Raw genomic sequence first — 19,546 nt, 5'->3', positions numbered from 1 at the left:
ATATGCACTCTAAAATATTCAATCTTGAAATAATATTTACACCAATATTACTATAACACCATTTATGTACTTTAATATTAATTAAACAGACTAAGTTACTTGTTCATAAATTCTATGCTTACCTGACTTAATTTTTTGTTTAAGTAACTTCTTGGAGATATCTTCTGTATGCATTTCCCCATTGACAAGAAAATCCTTTTTAATTGGAGGCGAGGACGGTGGAGTAGGAGGGTTATTTGAGTCCAACGCACCATTTGGAAAATGCTTATAAAAATCTCTTACACCTTCAATCAATGCATAGCCATATTTTCCTAGAAGTTTGTTCTTTCCATTTAGTGCACTGCTTCCTACTGGCTGACAAAGAGCAAAGTTAATAACAACATCAGGTTCACAGAGATCTAACACAGGAAGCTGTTTCAGTGCATTCATAATGGTGTCTTGGTTCTTTGCTTCAGTTTTTGAAAGTTTCTTGCGCTTCCGAGGAGCTCTTTCCTTGGGGCTCTTCTTCACACCATCTTTCTTCTTTTGTTTTTGATGTTCTTCTATTTCTAATTGCTTTTGTTTCTCTTGGATCTCCTCTCTGTGAATCTCCATCAAAATTTCATGATCATTTTTAGCTGGTTTTCCATCCTTCTTTTTAATGACATAAGGAAGTTTTTCCAACATCTCCAATTGCTTTAGCTGCTCTGGTGTTAATTTGATCTCTTCTTCATCTTCCTCGTGTTCTCTTACAGGTACATTGTTGCCATTTGGAAGGTCTAGTTGGTGCTGTTCAGAATTTTGATTACCACTAGCAAGAGCTAGTTCAGCAAGGTTTGGAGGAATGTGGGTAATCTTTTGTTGGCCGTATAAAGCTGGTCCCTGTAATAACTGTTTCAAAAGTTGGTTTTGAAGGAAGGTTTTCTGAGCTCCTGATAGTTCTTGAGTATTAATCTGTTGCATACCATGTTCATCTAGGCCAGGGAGCATAGGAAGATCTTCAACTGGGATATTAGTGTTGGCTGGATTAATAATGCTAGAACTACTAGAGTGCTGCATTAATTCACCAGGTTTGTGAATCCCCATATTAGGTACCATCATATCATTTGGTATTTGAGGTGTTTCAAGAGGCATCAATGGTAGAGGTCGTCCAGGACGAACATTGCTCAGTACATTACCATCTGCATCTTCTGAATCTGCATTCTTTTTCTTGCGCCTTTGCTTCTTCTTAGGTTTTTCTTTCTTGTCCTGAGACACTGGATAGCTTGGAGGCATTGGGAAACCTTCTGGTGGTGGCATTTGCAGGCTGTCAGCTATGGGCATACCTGGTTGTGGTGCCTGTTGTGAAATGACTTGTTGGATATGATTTAACGTTTCATTTGTAGACTGTACTTCCATTAAAAATTGATCTGTCATTGGAAAACCAAGTGCATCTTTGTTGAAAAAGGATGCCTCTCCCTGTGTTGGCTTAGAGCGATTTTGTACATTAACCATTGGATTCTGGGCTTGCTTTATCTTTGCTATCTCTTGAACTAACTGAATCCTCTGTCTTTCATTCTGTTGTTCCAATTTAGCTTGTCTTTCTCTAGCTTGGAATGCCTCACTGAATGGGTTGTTGTCCATCATAGATATCTGAACAATTTGCTGCTGTTGCTGCTGTAATTGTTGCTGGGACAACACTGCAGGTGCTCCTCGTGGTGACATAGGTGGCTTTGGATTTTGCTGTATTCCTGGATGTTGAGGTGTTGGAAATTTTGAAGTATTTCCCAACATTGGTGATGGAGTAGTTGGATTTATTGGTGATTGTGCACCTTGCTGAAATGGCACCATTGGTGGTAATGATTCCTGTGCAGGTGAAGGCTGGCTTCCTTGTGGTGACTGTTGCTTTATCATTGGAGACTGATGTCCAGTCATTGGAGACTGCTGTTCAGAAGAAACTATTGGCGACTGCTGCCCAGTTATTGGTGGCTTCTCAGATTGCACCAATGGTGATGGTTGACCAGGTACTATATTTGAAGACTGCTGGTTTGGTAGTACTATAGGAGACTGCTGGCTCTGAGAAACAATCGGGGACTTATGTTCTAATGGAACCAGAGGGGACTGAGCTTCTGTATGAGTTGCTGAAGATTGTTCATTTCCAGTAATCAGAGATGACTGCATTTGAACCATTTGAGAACCTTGTGGTACTGGAGCTATTCTAGATGGTGTTGAAGCAGGGGTCACTTGATCCAACTTAGATAATGGTTCTGAATGCATCATTTGTGCAGACTGTATTATTGACCCTGGTTGCTTTTGCAATATTGATGTCTGCATTTGATTTAGTTGCATTTGAGATAACTTTCCTGCTGATGGTATTAATGGTGATGGTTGACCCATGGAAACCATTGGGGACTGTTGTCCTGATTGTACCATTGGCGATTGTTGTCCTGGTTGCATCATAGGTGATTGTTGTCCTGGTTGCAACATTGGAGATTGTTGTCCAGGTTGTCTCATTGGCGACTGTTGACCAGGGTGCATCATTGGTGATTGTTGACCAGGTTGTCTCATTGGTGACTGCTGACCAGGCAGCGGCTGCATCATTGGTGATTGTTGACCAGGTTGTCTCATTGGCGATTGCTGTCCAGGCTGCCTCATTGGCGAATGCTGACCAGGCTGCATCATTGGCGAATGCTGACCAGGCTGCATCATTGGTGACTGCTGACCAGGCTGCATCATTGGAGATTGCTGACCAAGAGGAACCATTGGCGATTGTTGACCTAAAGGAACCATAGGCGACTGTTGACCTAGAGGAACCATAGGTGACTGTTGACCTGGAGGCATCATAGGTGACTGATGACCTGGTGCAATCATTGGCGACTGCTGCCCTGGAAGCATCATAGGTGAATTTTGACCTGGAGGCATCATTGGTAACTGCTGACCGGGAGGCATCATTGGTGACTGCTGACCTGGAGGTATCATTGGTGACTGTTGACCTGGAGGCATCATCGGTGATTGTTGACCTGGAGGCATCATGGGTGATTGCTGACCTGGAGGCATCATAGATGATTGTTGACCTGGTTGTAACATTGGTGATTGTTGACCTGGATGAAGCATTGGTGATTGGTGACCAGGTTGCATCATTGGTTGTCGAATTGGCAAAATTCCAAGTTTCTGCATCATGCCTGGTTGTTGTAATATTCCTTGTTGGTTCATAGGAAGTTGTTGACCACCATGAAGCATACCACCTTGCATCATTGCTGGATGCATAATTTGCTGTCCATGTTGCAACATCTGCTGTCCTGGTTGCAACATCTGCTGTCCTGGTTGCATCATCTGTCCCCCTTGCATCTGCTGTCCACCCATCATCATTGGTGATTGCTGACCTGGTGCAATCATACGTTGACCTCCAAGCTGCATCATTGGTGTTTGACCTTGTGGCATCATACCAGCCTGTTGAAAATGCTGCATCATTGCACCAGGTTTCCCTGGCATCATTTGTCCCTGATTAGCTTGCATCATATGAGGATTGTTCCCAAGCATCTGTTGTCTCATCATCATATTAGGTGTCATCATACCTCTAGGGTGCATAAAAGGCATCTGACCATTTCCACCCATCATCATGTTTTGTTGGTTTTGAAAAGGCGGTCTTTGCATCATATTTCCAGGACCAGTCATTGCCTTTTGAGGTTTTAATCCATATTCTTCCATCAAAGAAGAATGTTGGCGGACAAGTTTCCGGGCTGCTTCTAACTTCTTTGTAATAACACTATATTGCTGAGATAATGTATCTAACTCTCTGACATCACTTTCAGGAAACACTCGACCACTCTTTTTACACGATCTTTGTCTGGCTGATAAAACCTTTTTACGTTTTCTGTATTTACTTATTTCTGCATCAAGAGCCTTGACTTGCATTTGCAAATGTTGCTCTTTTCGAAGCAGCCACTGTTGATGTTGAACTCTATCTTGCGGGTTTGGCGCAGGTTCATCTGCGAATGGAGGCATGAATCCTTGTCCATCTAGAAGAGGTGGTCTCTGTCCACCTAATTGCATCCTTGCCTGTTGGTTCTGCAAACCTTGCGGTGACATCATTCCTAGTGGAATATCCCCCATCTGTTGTCCTTGAGGTCCAGGCATACGTTGCATTGAGTTTGGTGATGGCATAGGCATACCAATATTTCCTCCTGGGTTTTGCATTGCACCAGGCATCCTTGGAACACTATTTAGAGGTGATGCAGACATTCTTTGATTTTGACCCATCATGTTACCCATCATACGTGGTATAGGACTGGGTGAAGGACCCTGTACATGCTGATTTGGCATTACACCTGGCATTCTGGGAACAGGCGGTCTTTGCATTTCTGAAAACACCTGGGGACCACCTGGACTTGGTACACCAGCAGAATTCATTGGAGACATTTGTCCAGGCGTTATTGGCTGTTGTGGTGAACGCAATGCCATTTGCCCTGGTACCATTGGTGACTGTTGTCCACTTGCTGGCAAAGGAAATCTCTGTCCTACCATACTTGATTGAGGATTTGGTGAGAATGTAGTTTGTTTTGAAACCAATGTGTCAGGATTCGGCATACGTGGAAACCTTTGGTTTGCTGGAGGTTCTGGTTGAACCAGCTGATCTACAACTGATGTTTCTGCTTGGGCGGAACTATGAAACTGTTGTTGCTGTAGCTGCTCTTGATGCTGTCTGTTCATAGCTTGTAGGAGTTGAGCATGAGGACCAGGTGCCTTTAGTTCAGCTTCTGAAACAAATTGTAAGAATTTAAAAACTACATTTTGGCAAATCTATACTACTGTACTGCTAGGAATGTCATGACAATAATATATATGCATTATGTATAACAATATTCTGATGACAAACCACACAAATACAAACACGTAAATTAAAAAGATACCATTATTTATAATAAATGTCACTTCGTTATCAATATTTATTATATCATGACATGACAGTGGAATTTTAATTAAATAATATAAATTCATTATATTGATTATTTCCTCAAGTTAAGATTGGATACAAAATGGTTTATATTTGTACATAAGTATGTAAATAATCTCAAAACTGACAGCTTACCTTTTGCGAACTGTCGTACTTCAGCTTTTAGCTTTTCAAAATCCAACTCCAGAAAGGGGTCAGGCGTTGGTGCTTTAACAGCTGGTGCTTGTGAACTTGTTCCATCTTGCTGTTTCTGCTGTTCAAGCTTCTCTTGGTCTAAAAGATCTTGTAGCAAAAGAGGTTGTTCTTCTAGCAAAGACGGTCTCTTTTCGGTCTTTATTTGCTGTATCGTGTCAGCCTGTAAGGATTCTTGGTCTTTTGCACTAGGTGGTTGGATTGGTGGAATTGAAAAACCTTCCATATTCTTTACCATGTCGCCATCAGTATTTTCAAGTTCTTGTTCTGTCATTAGTTTACTTGTAGAAAAATCTTTCAAATCTTCACTTTGCTTTTGAGATGTACTTGCAAGTGAATTAGTATTCTTATTTGAAAGGTCGCCATGCGATTGATTATTGTCTTGCTTTGGCGAACAATTTCCACCACCACAACAGTCAGTTTTGTTTTCAATTTTAATCACTGGAGAACTTTCTTTAACTTCAATAACTGGTTTAGTTTCCCTTGTATCAGTACTTGCTTCCAATTCAACTTTACTTTCTTCTGTAGTTTTAGCAGGCAGATCATTATTCTCTGTACCAGTCTTGGCGACCTCTTCTTGTTTACCAGGCACCTGATTGGTATCTTTTGATTCATTCGTTTGTTCCTTCACATCTTTATCAGAAGTGGATTTAAGATTCAGATCCGTTTCTTGATTTGATTTATCAGAATCAGATTTACCGGCTTTGTCTTCATCTCCAGGACAGCCATGTATACCATCACATTTTGTGGTGTGTGTTTCATCACTTGTCAACTTGGTGTCCTGAGGTTTTTCCACTAACTCTTTATTAGTAGCATTCTCTGCTTTAGTTGTGGAACTGTCATTAGAGATAGTATTACTTGTAGTAGCACTTTCAGCCTTGTTTATACCTTCTGTACTTTCTGACGCTTCAACTCTCTTCCCTTCTTCACTTTCTTTTGTCGATAATTTATCTAATGGTTTTTCATCTTTTATGATGTCCTCCTTTTTGTTTTCACCTTCATTAATTGTTGTAGTACTCTCTGATTTACTTTTATCAGTATCGGTTTCATTCTGTGTTTGTGGAATGCTGCTTGAATTATCAACTGGTTGTGATGTTGATGATGTTTTCTGTTGCGATTGCTTTTGTGGATTTTTGGAATCATCCTCTCGGTCATCTCCAATGCCAAGGTCTCGAAATAGCTGCTGGTTATCTTCTGAATGTTTGTTGATATCAATAAGAGGATCTGCCAAATCCAGGATATTAAACTCTCCATTCTGAAATAAATCATCTAAATGTGGATCGTGATCTTCCTGTCCATGATCACCACCTTGTGGCTGACTTTGCACACGTGTTATCGATTGGTTTGGAAAGTGCTGATTTTGTGGTTGTCCGAATGGTGCAGTTGGCGTACTGCTAGTTGGTGTGACAGGCACAGACGAGCTGCCTGCATGTGGGGCTCTATGCAATTGATGTTGAATCTGAGGTTCAGATTTAATAGGAAATTGAATTCCTTGATTGGCATTGTTCTGTCGCACAAGATGATCATATGGATCCAGAGAATTCCCATGTGCATCCATTGTAGGTCTCAATGGCATTCTAGGTTGCTGGAATTGAGCACTAACAGCTCTTTGTTGTAACCTCTCATGTAAGATTGCCATATGAGGATTCCTTGCACGTGCAATTCCTCCATGTTTGAGTTCAATGTAAGGACCTTGAGGCCTTTCTGGTTGATTTGTTGGCATTCTTGGACCAGTAAACTGACCTGGTTGCTTCCACTGAGGCATTAACCCACCTGGTGCATTACCATGCATCATCACCTGCTGATTAGGTAGATTTTGCATGTCAGACTGAGGTTGCAATGAGTTGTCAAATGCCATTCTTGGGCCAAATCCTTGAGGAAATTCTCCACCTGGAAATGGTGGTCGGACACCTGGATTCATAGTTCCACTAGGATATGGAGGAGGTGGACCTCGCTGGACGTCATCCCCTTGCCAATGCGCCGTTACACCTTGTGTGAGTGGTTCTCTCTTTTTTCTTCGCATTAATAATTCCTTCAAGTGCTGCCTATTCTGAAATTTTTCATCAGACATTGCTAAATGCTGGTTTTGGTTCTGAAATTGGTTAAACTGTTGTCCACTTGATGTTTCATGACCAGGTGTCACAGGTGGATGCATCTGACTCTCTGTAACAACTGTTTGCATCATTTGTTCACCATGTACTGGACTTGGAGGAACAGATGTTACTGATGCTGCAGACATAGGCTGCAAAGGTAGATGCATTCCTGTCATCGGTGTCCCCGAGTTGTTTGGAACAGTGTTTGGCATTATGCCACTTTGATTATGTGTCACTGGTAACGACGATCCAGGCACAGTACCCAGATTGACTTTATTAGACATTCCTGGTTCAGACTGAAAATGTTCCATTGATGGATGGCTTACAGCTCCCGGTGTTTGCGGATCCATCACAGGAAAAGGTCCATGTGGCAAATTGTTTGGCAGAGGTGAAGACAGTATTGATTGTTGATTTGGTAAATTATTTGACGGGAAAGGGTGTTGTGGAGTTGATGCGCCTGAACGAGATTGTATTGGGCTCTGAGCAGACATAGAAACGTTCATCATTACTCCGGGTATATTTTGATCAGGTTTCTCTTGCATTCCAGCACCCATTACATTCCTTCCATCACCTACAAAAGAGAGATGAAACAGATTTTTACTATGATGCATTTCATAGAAAATATAATTTGGTAAATTGCATCTGATAGTTCTTAATACAATTTTTTTTCTTCAATCCTATAATTACATACTTAATTTACAGGAATAGATGCGGATTATTAAAAATGTTGAGATCAAGAATTAACTAACAAGATCTAAATTGATTAAAAGAGCCAACCTGAAGTTTGCTGGTGATCTTCAATCCTCGTCAGCTGTTTCCACCTTCTATCTTGATCCTGTTCCTTCAGTAACTTGACATCTTTTAAGTCTTTTTCAGTCATGGGTGAGGTCATTGGAGATGGTACTAATTGTCCAGGAAAACCAACAACACTTGATAAGGCATGGTTTACAGATACCGGAGCTGACATGCTTCTATTAAAAACCGGTGCAGTACCCTCCATCTTCTTCCTTAATATTCCTTCACTTAACTGTAAGCAAGTAATAAAAGTATTGGTGTCTTACTTAGGTTATCCACATTGTAAAAAGCTCAATTAAAATGTGTTGAATTTTGAATATTCATTGATAATACAAGACATCTCTTTTTTTATGATAATGCAGTACATTTGCATGTGGGCCTATGTACATCAATTGCTAAGTATTAAGGATGTCAATTCATTGGATCCCCCAAAGCACTTTAGTCCAGTCCAATGTAGGGGGGAAAAAGATCAAATTATTGATGTTCTTAAGTTCAAATTAACTTTACTTTAACATATTTAATTTGCAAAATCCTGAAGAAAGAAGTTGGACAAAACATTGTTTATATCTTGATTTATGAATAAATGTAACAAAACCAATGTGAAATGGTGGAATAAAGAATGCGGCAGAGAACTGAGTGTGTATACGGAGTGAGTGAAATAATGAAAACGTACCTTTTGAGTAACCTTAAGTTTCTGAGTTGATCGATTGTCCTTAGCATATTGCTGTGAATTAGACATGCATGGTGTTAAGCATGGGTGGCGTGTGATACTTATTGGTACATGCACATGGTAAAGTCAATACTTGTCAATTTTTTTTAAAAAGCCTAGTAAGTATTACTATTTTGTAATTTATCAACACATTTTTAGTTATCTTGTGGACGTAAACATGTTTGCTATGCTTTCAATCATTGTTTGGGTACTGCATAGGTCCCTATTTGTGAAGCACATTTCTTTTTGTCCGTTTTTACGGTGTAAAGCTGTGATTGCAGTGATAATGGGGATGTGATAACACTACCATGCAGTTGCCTTTCCTATAGCAGGTATTGGATTGTCAAACTCACAAAACAACTTTCTCAACAATGACTACATAACTAGAACCAGAAACAAGTTGCTATAGATCCATTACATCAAAGCAACATATTATACCTGTGCACTGTATCAAAGCATGCACAAGTGTGAATTCTAGTCATCATCATGTGACTTTGTCTTCATTTCCATAAAATAGAAATTGATACGCAATGGAAACTGATTATACTCATGAATGGGCCTATGCTGCATAGTGCTTTTTTTTCAGACGAAATGGATTGATTGTTGTGAAATACACTTTACAGCAAAATGTGTTTGGGATGAACTTCTTATGTATAAAAATTTAATGTATAGAAATGAATAGAATGCAATCTCATTGTGATAATGGCTAGAGGAACTTACCAAAAATGGTTGCTTCTCTTCAGGCGTGACCTTTCTCCACAGTTTTTGTATTTGCTTTGCCCTTGATGGCCAATCTAAAAGAAATAATTCAAAATGAAATGAGAATGTGATAATCTAGATAAAAACTGAAGGATTATACTGTAGAAAATAAGGTATTGAGGTATGCTTATTTCGGAAATGGGCGTGGTTATCCATGAGGACAATTAATCTGTACATGCTAAAGCTTGGTTTCCACTAAGATGCAACGCAAGGACGTAAGAACAAAGCAGGTAATTTGACCAATCATAATGCTTTGATCAACCGAACTGACACGTGTGATTGGTCATCTCAATTTTGCCTACTAATAAAAATAGAAAAAAAAAAAGAGTTTTCATTCATTTATTTGTTTACAAATGATGACACTTTACCTGGAAAGTCTTTCTTTAAATCTGGATAATTCATGTTTGCATAGAGTACTGGTGAGATTGTGGCCATGTTGCCAAGATGTTCGTCTTTCTCCCATTTCTTAATGGCCTTTTGGGTGTATGACATTCCTTCGGTCTCTGCCTCTCCTGATGGCCAAGGTGAAGGAGGTGCTGTAAAATCTGGACTAAATGATGGGCTAAAAGAACAAACGATTTATATTATAAACAAAGCTTCATGTACAAAACAAAAACACAATCATTTACTTGTCAGTAGCAAAGTAGTATCAATGAAACTAAGTAACCAACAAACTTTATTTTATTTCACCTTATTTATAGAGCGTGTGCTGACAATCAAGGGCCCTTGATGAGTTATGATGAGTGTGTGTGTGATAGTGGCTGTGTATATAGTAGTAGTAGTACACCGGGGTAACCCCATACTCGTCTCAAAAGATGTACTAGGTTGTTTAAAGTGCACATGAGGGCTAGAGCATGTTTGAGTTGGGGCTTTCTGAACACCCGAGATGTTGAAATTGTGTGCACTGTTCTATTCCTTTAAAAAAAGCAGCATAGCCTTACCTTACTAAACGTGGTGTTGTATTAACAGGTGGTCTGTTAAGTGGTATTTTATGCTGCACAGTGGTTGGTATTGATGGTTGATTTGAGGGTAGTGGCATCTGGCCTGCAGATGACACGCTGACAGATGTGCCTGCAACTGTCACTTGGCTATTGGTGGTAGGAGGAGGCTGGTGGTCTGTTGGACTTAACACGCTACCAAATAGATCTATTACTTCTTTGCTATCGATATGAGACAAATCTGAAAACCAGAAATAGTTTGATAATTTGATTACTTATTCCACAAATACATGCACACACACAAGCGAGTATCATTGAATGTCTTGATTGATAACTTACCACCTGGATCTATCTGTCCAAGATTTGAATTTAATATTGAATCAAAGTCTTCTGTAGGAGCATTGTGCTCTGAATTGTCAGGATTTGTACCAGTGTTCTGGTGTGGTTCTTCTGCTGCCACTGCATCCAAATCAATACCTAGTATTAAAAACACAATGCATTACCAGACTTGTACTGTGCTTATTTTTCTATAATATTAGAGAACTTTCGGTTTGCAAGGATCTTGGAACATCTTATTGTGTGCATTGGAATGTGCTTCCTCAATTGATTCCCCAACAGTTTAAGTTCTAGATCATCGCAAATGGAAAGATACTTATTATTAAGTTTAATACATTTGATATACAAAGTATAAGAGTGGTTTCTTAAGTTAATTATTAATTTATCTGGACAAAACAAAACAGTTTAAAATAGTATTTTTTTCTATTTGATGTTGTTTAAGGACAGCATGCTTACCTGCACCATGCTTGTCTAAACCATCAGCCATCAGCATCCCCAATATCTCATCATCATGAGTAAACAATTTAAGAGCATCTTCTGCATTACCAAGATCATGTTGCTCCTAAAAAATAACAAACACTTTGTTAAAACTAATAATCATACAAGCCATTGCTCAATGCTATCAGACTATAAATGGGTACGAATAGATTAAATAGTGCCCACATTATAAAATCAGATTTACTTCTCAATAAGAATGAGGCTAACAACAGTGCATGTAACTTAAAGATATATTGTCCCCCAAAAACATGAAAAATGAAGATTAATTAAATCAGATTTTGAATATGTTATTTTGTAGTTTTAATCAAGTTAATCACTTCCATAGAAAAAAAAAATGAAAAAAAAAAATGTTTTCACTTATAAAATTACAAAATAAATGGTTAAAATTAACCAAAACCCATTGGCTGGCAGCCAATTTGACCATTTTTTGCTTTAAATTACAGTTTTTTCAGGTAAATACATTTTTTTTCGATCCAATTTTTGGTGAAAGTGGATAACTATTATGTTACATTACAATGGCATATTCAACCAAATTTTTGTTAAGAATTATTTTTTCAGGGGGACAATACATCTTTAAAGGATTTTATATGCACGGTCAACTATATGTCTTTATTTTTAACTAATAGTACCAATAGATAAAAGAAAATGCTCAAATTTATAACAAATAACCCTGTTACTACACGCACATCTGAAAGGCAGAGGATGTGAAGACCACATGTCCCAGGATGACTTACTTGTGCATTATCTGTAGCGGCAGCAGGGCCAACACCTTGACCAGTGGCATTAGTTGTTGATGTCACAGATTCTGGTGGTTTGATAATCTCAGTGTCTTTCTGCCTCGCTACTACTGGTGAATTACTTTCTTCATCTGAGATTCCTGGTGATCCTTTCCTCTTTTTGCTAAAAACCAGTAGCTCTTTGCCGAAAAATGCCTCCTGAGAAACAAGAGATTATGAATATGTTAAATACTTGTATAGTGAAGGTAAAATTTGAAGGCCAGAAACTGGCAAAACTTGGTAGTCCTTTTGAGTGGGAGGGTACGTGGTCACCCTGCAGCAATAAAAGCCACAGCTGAAGAAAGTATGGTGCCATGACGAATGAAGGTATTAGCTAAGATAATCAATGTTACATTATAGGACTCCAATGGGTACAACTACTTGGTAAATAAATGACATTGTTATGACAAGTAGTAATTCACTTTTGAATTTGAAACTTACCTGGATGTAAGATGGGAACTTTTGTTCAAGTACGCTTTTTTTCCTAGCACGACGTTTCTTCTTTGGTTTTTCCCCTTCAGCTAAAGGAGATTGAATGGTTTCTTCTTTCATTTGTTCCGCAAGATCTGGTTGCCCTAAGATAAAGAAAAGTATGAGTAATCTAACCAGGATATAGATGTGTTGGGTGGATACCTAGCTGCCCTACGCCAGTGGCGTAACACAGTGGGCAAAGGTCCTTGATTTAGCACTCCTATGAGCCCTCTAATGCTGGGCAGTTGCATTGGACTGGGCAGTTGCATTGGACTGCTCATGCTCTGGGACCCTTAAGCTCTGGGTTTAGCCAGTGAGAGCTCATAGAGGTCACGCCACTGGCCTACACAGTCTAAGGAATTATTTTCAGACATTCCAACCAGATGTAAAAATCCATATGATTTACCTTCAGGGACACTCTCTGTAGGTGACTTCATGCCAGGAGGAGCTTCTAACATTGGTATATCTGTTTTTAGCTCTGGTGGGGGTTGTCTTGGGGCCAAACATGGTCCAAGTCCTCCCCCTCGTTTCGGTCTTGCAATGAAGCCGCCGATGCCTGGCCTATACGGCTTCCTCTTTTGTTTTTTCTTTTTGTGTGCTAAATCTGACATTGTACTTTCGTCAACTACTTTGTTCTCTTCTTCATCAGCCGATCTTTCTTTATGATCTAAATACAGAAAAGTAAAGTATTAATTCATTAATAAATGTTTGAGGAGGATTCTCAGAATATGGTAGCCTGAAAGAATAACAATGGGAAATGACTGGACAGGAGCAAATAGAAATTGAGATTGGCAGAAGGAAATGGAGATGAATTGGTCACATACTAAAGAGACCAAAACACATCACTAGGCATGGAACCTCAAGATACTGGACACCCAAGAAAACCTTAGAGAGAACTGGGCAAGGATGGTTACAACTAGACAGAGGTGGAACCAATCACCTAGTACCATGTGAGAGAGATGTGTAGTTGATGATCTATGCACCGCTAGGTCTAACAAGGCATCCCTTACCAAGTATTGTCAAATAACCAGGCTTCTTTTAAAAACAGTAATAAAAACAAAATCTTACATTTTTCTGAGCCGTCTGAATTGTAATGCTTAGGGAAATCTTTGGTTTGTTCTGAGTTGGGATCACCTATTTTCTTTAGAAGTGAGAAGCCGTGACTGGATTTTCGTTTCTTCCGCGACTTTTTCCTATGGTGCGACATACTGGTGATTTGCTGGAAACCTGACTCTGTCAGAAACACACCCTCTACTGAATACTGTTTCGGTTTAATATCTGCAAAAAAATATGATTGAATATAACAATGAAAAAAGTAAATGTAAAATGAGATTAAGTATCAATTTCAATAGTTTTAATGGTTCTCAAATACCCTAAGACTGATTGAGATAAAATATTCAGCAATTATGAAAGAAAATAAGGTTAAATTGTGAAAGAAACTTTGATTGCACTATCCGATGCGAATAATAAGTGTATTATAGCGAATTGTTTTCATAACCAATCTAATCTGTACAAAATGCCATGAGTAACGATTTGACTGTTGTTTCTTTATAAGCCAAGGAGACATTGCATTTACTTTGAACATATTTCGCAACATTTCTATTGTAACTACTTACCTTCTTTTGGAATTTTAATGATAACTTTTGGCAATGGTGGTGGAGATTTATCTTCTTCAATAGGTAGCGGAGAGGGCGGTTTCATTGGGCGACACCACGTACAATGATACCCTTTATCAGCTACCCTTTCTAACTCATCTTCAGTGTGTAAACCATCACAAACTGCATGTGACCATCTAGAAAATAAGGAAAAATATATATTTGATACTGTAATTATTATTATTAGTGATATTATTATAACTATTTTTCAATTTAGAAACATATTCTTTATAAGACCATAAACCTGTATTGTTTAAGTTTGTACATTGACAAAGAAGAAACATTAGCAAAGTAAGGTCTGTGGTACACCACAAGATTACTGAAATTACTATTTAGTTTTATTATGACTAAAAAATTGAACTATACCTTTCACACTGTATGCATTGAATAATAAGATCTCCTTCGTTGTACGTCCTAAAACAAACTATACAATTTATACAGCTGCCACATGGAGCACAAAGTGTGTAGTTCTTTTGCCACTCTGCATTGTAACCAGGTGTCGTGGCGCCACACTGTAAACATTTTACACACCTGAAAGAGAATGCGTTTATAAATTACAGTTAATAGCAATTATGATAAACTCAAGAAATGTTTATTTAGGACTGGCAATCACTATTGAAATATCCAATCCATTCACAGAATAAAAATACAAATAAGATGCTTTACAAAAACAAATTTGTGTTACAAGAGTTTGGTATTTTTGACAGGGTTAATAGCAGAACACATGCTTAATTGAAAGTTATTAGTTCAATCCTTTCAGATGTCAGAATTTATTCTCAATAAAGACACAACCAAGAGCTAAAGACAAATAGAATAATTTCAACTTATCCTTGATTTGTCTAAAAACTAAATAATTGATTAAACAGTTATATTTTATTGCTTAAAAAAAAACCCCAAATATAAATATTATCCTAACTGTTTATCTATTAATATTTATGTTTTGAATCTTACCATTTGCATTTCCACCCTCCCTTAGGGACGGTCATCAGAGGTGGATCAAGGCAGTACGTATGATAACTTATGTCACAGTCATCACATAGAAGTAGCCTACTCTCATCCGTTGCTTTACCACAACCTTCGCAAACAGTACAATCCAAGCAACGCCAACCTTTAGACAACACTACTTTAGTTATCTGCAAAAGCAAAATGACTTGAAATTAACATCTTTATAAAAATAGAACTAACTTGGAGTTACAACTACTATCAAGGGACTAACAAAGTGTCCCCTTAATAGGGGTGTCAGAGGTTTAAAACATACATATTATGGAAATGTGTCCTCTACTAGGGAGTCTCAAAAGGATGGGTTCTATTGTAGACATGACCTGAAGTTCTAAATTTAGGTAGATAGAACCCACCAATAGATATTAAAATCAATTGTGACTAGGTTCCAGATATGTGGTCTACTGCAGTCGAACCACTGTCTGTGTCAGTCACTGTGAATGTCAAAGTGGATGTTGAAGAAAAATGGTCATTTTCAAATTGATACAATTCAACACTTACTCTAATGTTGACACAATAAGGATGGTAACACTGGCCACACTGTGAACATGATAATAAGCGACCTTCTGCACCTTTTCCAAAACTACCACAACTTACACACATATCCTATAAAAGAGTATACAAATTATGAATAAATAAAAAACTCACATTTTGATAAACCATTTCCCAGTGCGTAGAGTTGGAATACTGTACATGTATAATATTTCCTTTATTTACTATTTATAAAGTAACCAACTTTGGAAAGATGAAATAAACTAAGTTTGACATTTATTAATAAATATATATATTTTAGGAACCATCCTTTAAATATATTAAATGTAACTAACTTGTGAATATGTATATTTGTCTTCTGTTGAGAAGAGTACAACTGTTGTATGCATGTTTGAATCTTCTTCATCTTCATCTTTCCGCCGACCTAAAACTTCTTGATTTGAAGACAGACCCATCTAAAAAAGAAATAGTTGATAAAAATGCCGTCTTAGTCCCAAAAGAAATGATGATTACATGGTCACCCTGAGAGGATGAGATTCGCTGCCACCACCATTGTTTTTTAGGGGTGTTCAAACCAAAACTTCTCCAGATTTAGTTATTCATCAGAAGGAGAATGGCTAACTGTTTATCCAGTTAAGCATAACATATAGTTTTTTCTGTAAATATTGCTCAGAACTTTAAGTTACACCGTAAAAAATGTAGTAGTTGAAGATATGACTTACAGATTGTAAACCTGAGGAGTACATTCCTAATTTTAATTTTGGTTTCGGTCCACGTTTGGCTCCAGTTGGTCCTGGTTTTGATCGTTTACGTCCCGCTATTCCCAAATTGCCTTTGCCCTAAAGAAATACAAACAGGATTTTTTTAGTTAGCAATGATGACTGTTTTTTATATAATGAGTTGACAAATCAATTCGAGGCTACCAATCCCCTGGATAATTTGTATACATGTTTAAAAAAATGATTTAAGAATAGAGCTTATATATTGGCTAGAGGGTGAACTCCAGACTCTCATTAAAATAATTTGCCTACTCTAAAACAGGCTTAAAAACTTAATAGACACCCTGATTATTATACATATCACCTCACATTTAGCCTTTGTCTTTTTATCAGTTAATTAATCAAGTTAAAATATGTTTTGTATCATCTGTTTATTTTGTTCATTCTGGTTTTATTTATATGAAAAGTAAACAAAACTTACCCTTGGCCTACCAGCTCCAATCTTTTTCTTACTTGGCTTGCCTAAAGACGGAAAGAAGGATGATGCACCCAATACAGCACTGTGCTGGGCCTGCAAAGATGGTGTAGAACAAGGTCCAAATGCTTCCTCCTAAGAAGTAAAAATAAATTTAAATCAACTACTGCTTTAAACAGTTTTTATCTTCTAATATTTATAGGTGATTTTTCTTTAGTTAAATTATTAAAGATGACAGTTCAATTATATTAAAGATTCAAGTTCAATTATCTTTATACTTTAATTTAAAGCTACTACCAGTGAGCAGACTACATGCTGGTATTAAAGTTATGCTAAGTTTTTAGCATAATTGATGGCTTCCTGCTCGCTGTACAAGCATCACTTTGTGACTCACAGTTTGTGTGTATTAAATCAACAGGTCGAGACTAATATATTAGTGTATCAAGGCAACACATATTTTAAAAATCTAACAAAGTATAAACAATTTCAAACATTCATATATTATATATTCTCATATTTATAGTTTACAGATGTTGAAATGCTATAATTTGTTGTTTGTTACTGCATCTACTTGCACTGAATGATAAATACCCACTATTCAAAATAAATGAATCTTTCACTTTATAGATGAATCATATATATATATTTTTATATTTTTTTTATATATTTTTTATATTTTTTTTTATATCTTTGTTAATTTTGTGTTTTTATAGTTTATTTTGTGTTTACTGTTTGTATTGTTTGAGGGTCCCTAATGATCAGCTGATGCTGGATGGACCACCCTCATAAAATATTGTTGAAATAAATAAAATAAATAAAAATCAATCTTTCACTTAAATAATTTAAACTAGAATATTAATAAGAGCAAAAATAAAATAACCATCTGTGTTATTTAAATCATCTTGGAAAATGTGTTATTTATTTATTTAATTTCTATTTTTGGGGGGGGGCAAAGAATGTCTGGAAATGATTACTCGGCAAATACAACCTAGAAAATACAGTATACCCCCTCATTATGACACACTTATTAAAGGATACCGCTATTAGGGAGGGACTTTCATCTGAAATGAAAATGGGGTTGCAATATGTTTGTGTTATATCACAATGGCATTTATTCAGGGGGAACTTTGAAGGTGTAGGGGTTATAATATATATATACGTAGGGCTAATGCCCCAGTTGACGATATGACATGTATTTATTTGAGTTACATTCGCCCTATATTGGAGTACGTCTGCCCTGTATGGCATGGTGCCATTACACAACTTCATACCCAACTTATTGAAAGGGTTCAAAAAAGGGCCCTAAAAATTATTCTTGGCCTTAATTACAATTCATATGAACTAGCTTTAGAATTTTTAAATTTACCGTTGCTAAAAGTCAGGCGTGATAATCTTGTACTGACTTTTGGCAAGAAGCTGTCGAACTCGGACAAGTTCAGTTATTTGCTCCCCCTATCCGTAGTATTCCTCATGTTCTCCGAAGCAATGGCAAGGTCAAATATCAACAATACAAACCGAGAACCGAAAGATTTAAAAATTCACCCATCCCTACAATAATTAATTTGCTAAACAATAGTTCATGAGCCAAAGCGACAGAGTGATATTGTTGTACTTTTTATTTCATTTTTATTACATCCTTTTTATTATTATGTAAGTATATTGTATAGTAATTTTGTAAATGCAACGTTTTTAGCCTTGCGGCTACTTGTTGTAAGTTTTATACCAGAATAAATAAAAATAAACATGTTCGAAAGCAGTAAGATAAACTAATCCACAAACCTGTATGGAAAGGGTATGATAATCCGGTATAAATCCAAGATCCATACTGGCTTGAATGTCTTCTGTTGGTGAGCCTAACAAAGGATCTTGTGATATATCCATGTTGTCATCAAACTGTACGCTATCTAATGATATCCTTGGGCAGATGTGTCTTGAACTGGTCCTTACAGCAGTTACTGATACTGATTACCATTGAAAACAGAAGGAATTATTATATTATATGCATGATGCACCGTTACAAAAACCAGAGATTAGATATAATAATTAGATAAACAGCAACATATACAGATCAAATATACTATTTAAATTTTAGATAAAACTTAGTATGTATAGATACAAAACTATGAAAGAAACGCTAGACAAATATTTCTTTTAGATAGATATTTAAATAGTAATCGGCAACAAAATGTTTTGAGCCACCTCCAAAATACATGTTTATACGTACAGTGGGTTTCTTTTTGTGCTGCTTGTGTATATGTTTCTGGTTCTGTATCTGTTCCAGAATTTACATCCTCCGATAACAATGAATTCTAAAAAAATAAATTATTATCATATTATATGAACATAAATATAACTTACTAGAACTCACTTCAGCAGTTGGTAACTCACTAATTAAATGTGTATAGAGAGGCCATAAACAAATATGAATTCATAGAGGGTATTACGGTACCAGTGCTGTGACCCATTATAGTCATAATATAATTTTTTAAATGTGATGTGCCCATATATGGATGATGATGTCATATCACTACCATATTTAAGCATATCACTACCATATTTAAGTATATGACTACCATATTTAAGCATATCACTACCATATTTAAGCATATCACTACCATATTTGGTCACATCACACTTTGTCAAACTAGTTTGATAGAGTAGACAGAGCTTAAGTATATTATATATCACTCAATTTAATTAAACACACAAACATAATTTGACAGAGCT

The 19,546-nt window shown here is 37.1% G+C and overlaps 1 protein-coding gene across 2 annotated transcripts in view; it reads right to left on the bottom strand.

Annotated features, from left to right (window-relative positions):
• Positions 1–19,546, bottom strand: part of LOC144839282 (histone-lysine N-methyltransferase 2C-like) — a 35,783-nt gene that overhangs the window by 11,252 nt on the left and 4,985 nt on the right. The window contains exons 10-31 of one of the 2 annotated variants that reach the window (XM_078694600.1): positions 19,044–19,128; positions 18,599–18,780; positions 16,826–16,954; positions 16,348–16,464; positions 15,961–16,080; positions 15,635–15,739; positions 15,086–15,267; positions 14,501–14,665; positions 14,096–14,271; positions 13,548–13,757; positions 12,886–13,146; positions 12,450–12,583; positions 11,967–12,167; positions 11,191–11,296; positions 10,738–10,875; positions 10,402–10,639; positions 9,829–10,022; positions 9,422–9,495; positions 8,666–8,716; positions 7,975–8,224; positions 5,048–7,768; positions 123–4,715 (exon numbers count right to left, since the gene is read on the bottom strand). In XM_078694600.1, the coding sequence (XP_078550726.1) occupies positions 123–4,715; positions 5,048–7,768; positions 7,975–8,224; positions 8,666–8,716; positions 9,422–9,495; positions 9,829–10,022; positions 10,402–10,639; positions 10,738–10,875; positions 11,191–11,296; positions 11,967–12,167; positions 12,450–12,583; positions 12,886–13,146; positions 13,548–13,757; positions 14,096–14,271; positions 14,501–14,665; positions 15,086–15,267; positions 15,635–15,739; positions 15,961–16,080; positions 16,348–16,464; positions 16,826–16,954; positions 18,599–18,780; positions 19,044–19,128 (10,432 nt within the window). The remainder of the gene's footprint in view (positions 1–122; positions 4,716–5,047; positions 7,769–7,974; positions 8,225–8,665; positions 8,717–9,421; positions 9,496–9,828; positions 10,023–10,401; positions 10,640–10,737; positions 10,876–11,190; positions 11,297–11,966; positions 12,168–12,449; positions 12,584–12,885; positions 13,147–13,547; positions 13,758–14,095; positions 14,272–14,500; positions 14,666–15,085; positions 15,268–15,634; positions 15,740–15,960; positions 16,081–16,347; positions 16,465–16,825; positions 16,955–18,598; positions 18,781–19,043; positions 19,129–19,546) is intronic. The other variant, XM_078694608.1, reaches the window with a different exon arrangement.

Source organism: Antedon bifida, chromosome 1, assembly GCF_963402885.1.
Source record: "Antedon bifida chromosome 1, ecAntBifi1.1, whole genome shotgun sequence".
Taxonomy (NCBI): domain Eukaryota; kingdom Metazoa; phylum Echinodermata; class Crinoidea; order Comatulida; family Antedonidae; genus Antedon; species Antedon bifida.
This window is presented reverse-complemented; position numbering and strand designations above follow the sequence as displayed.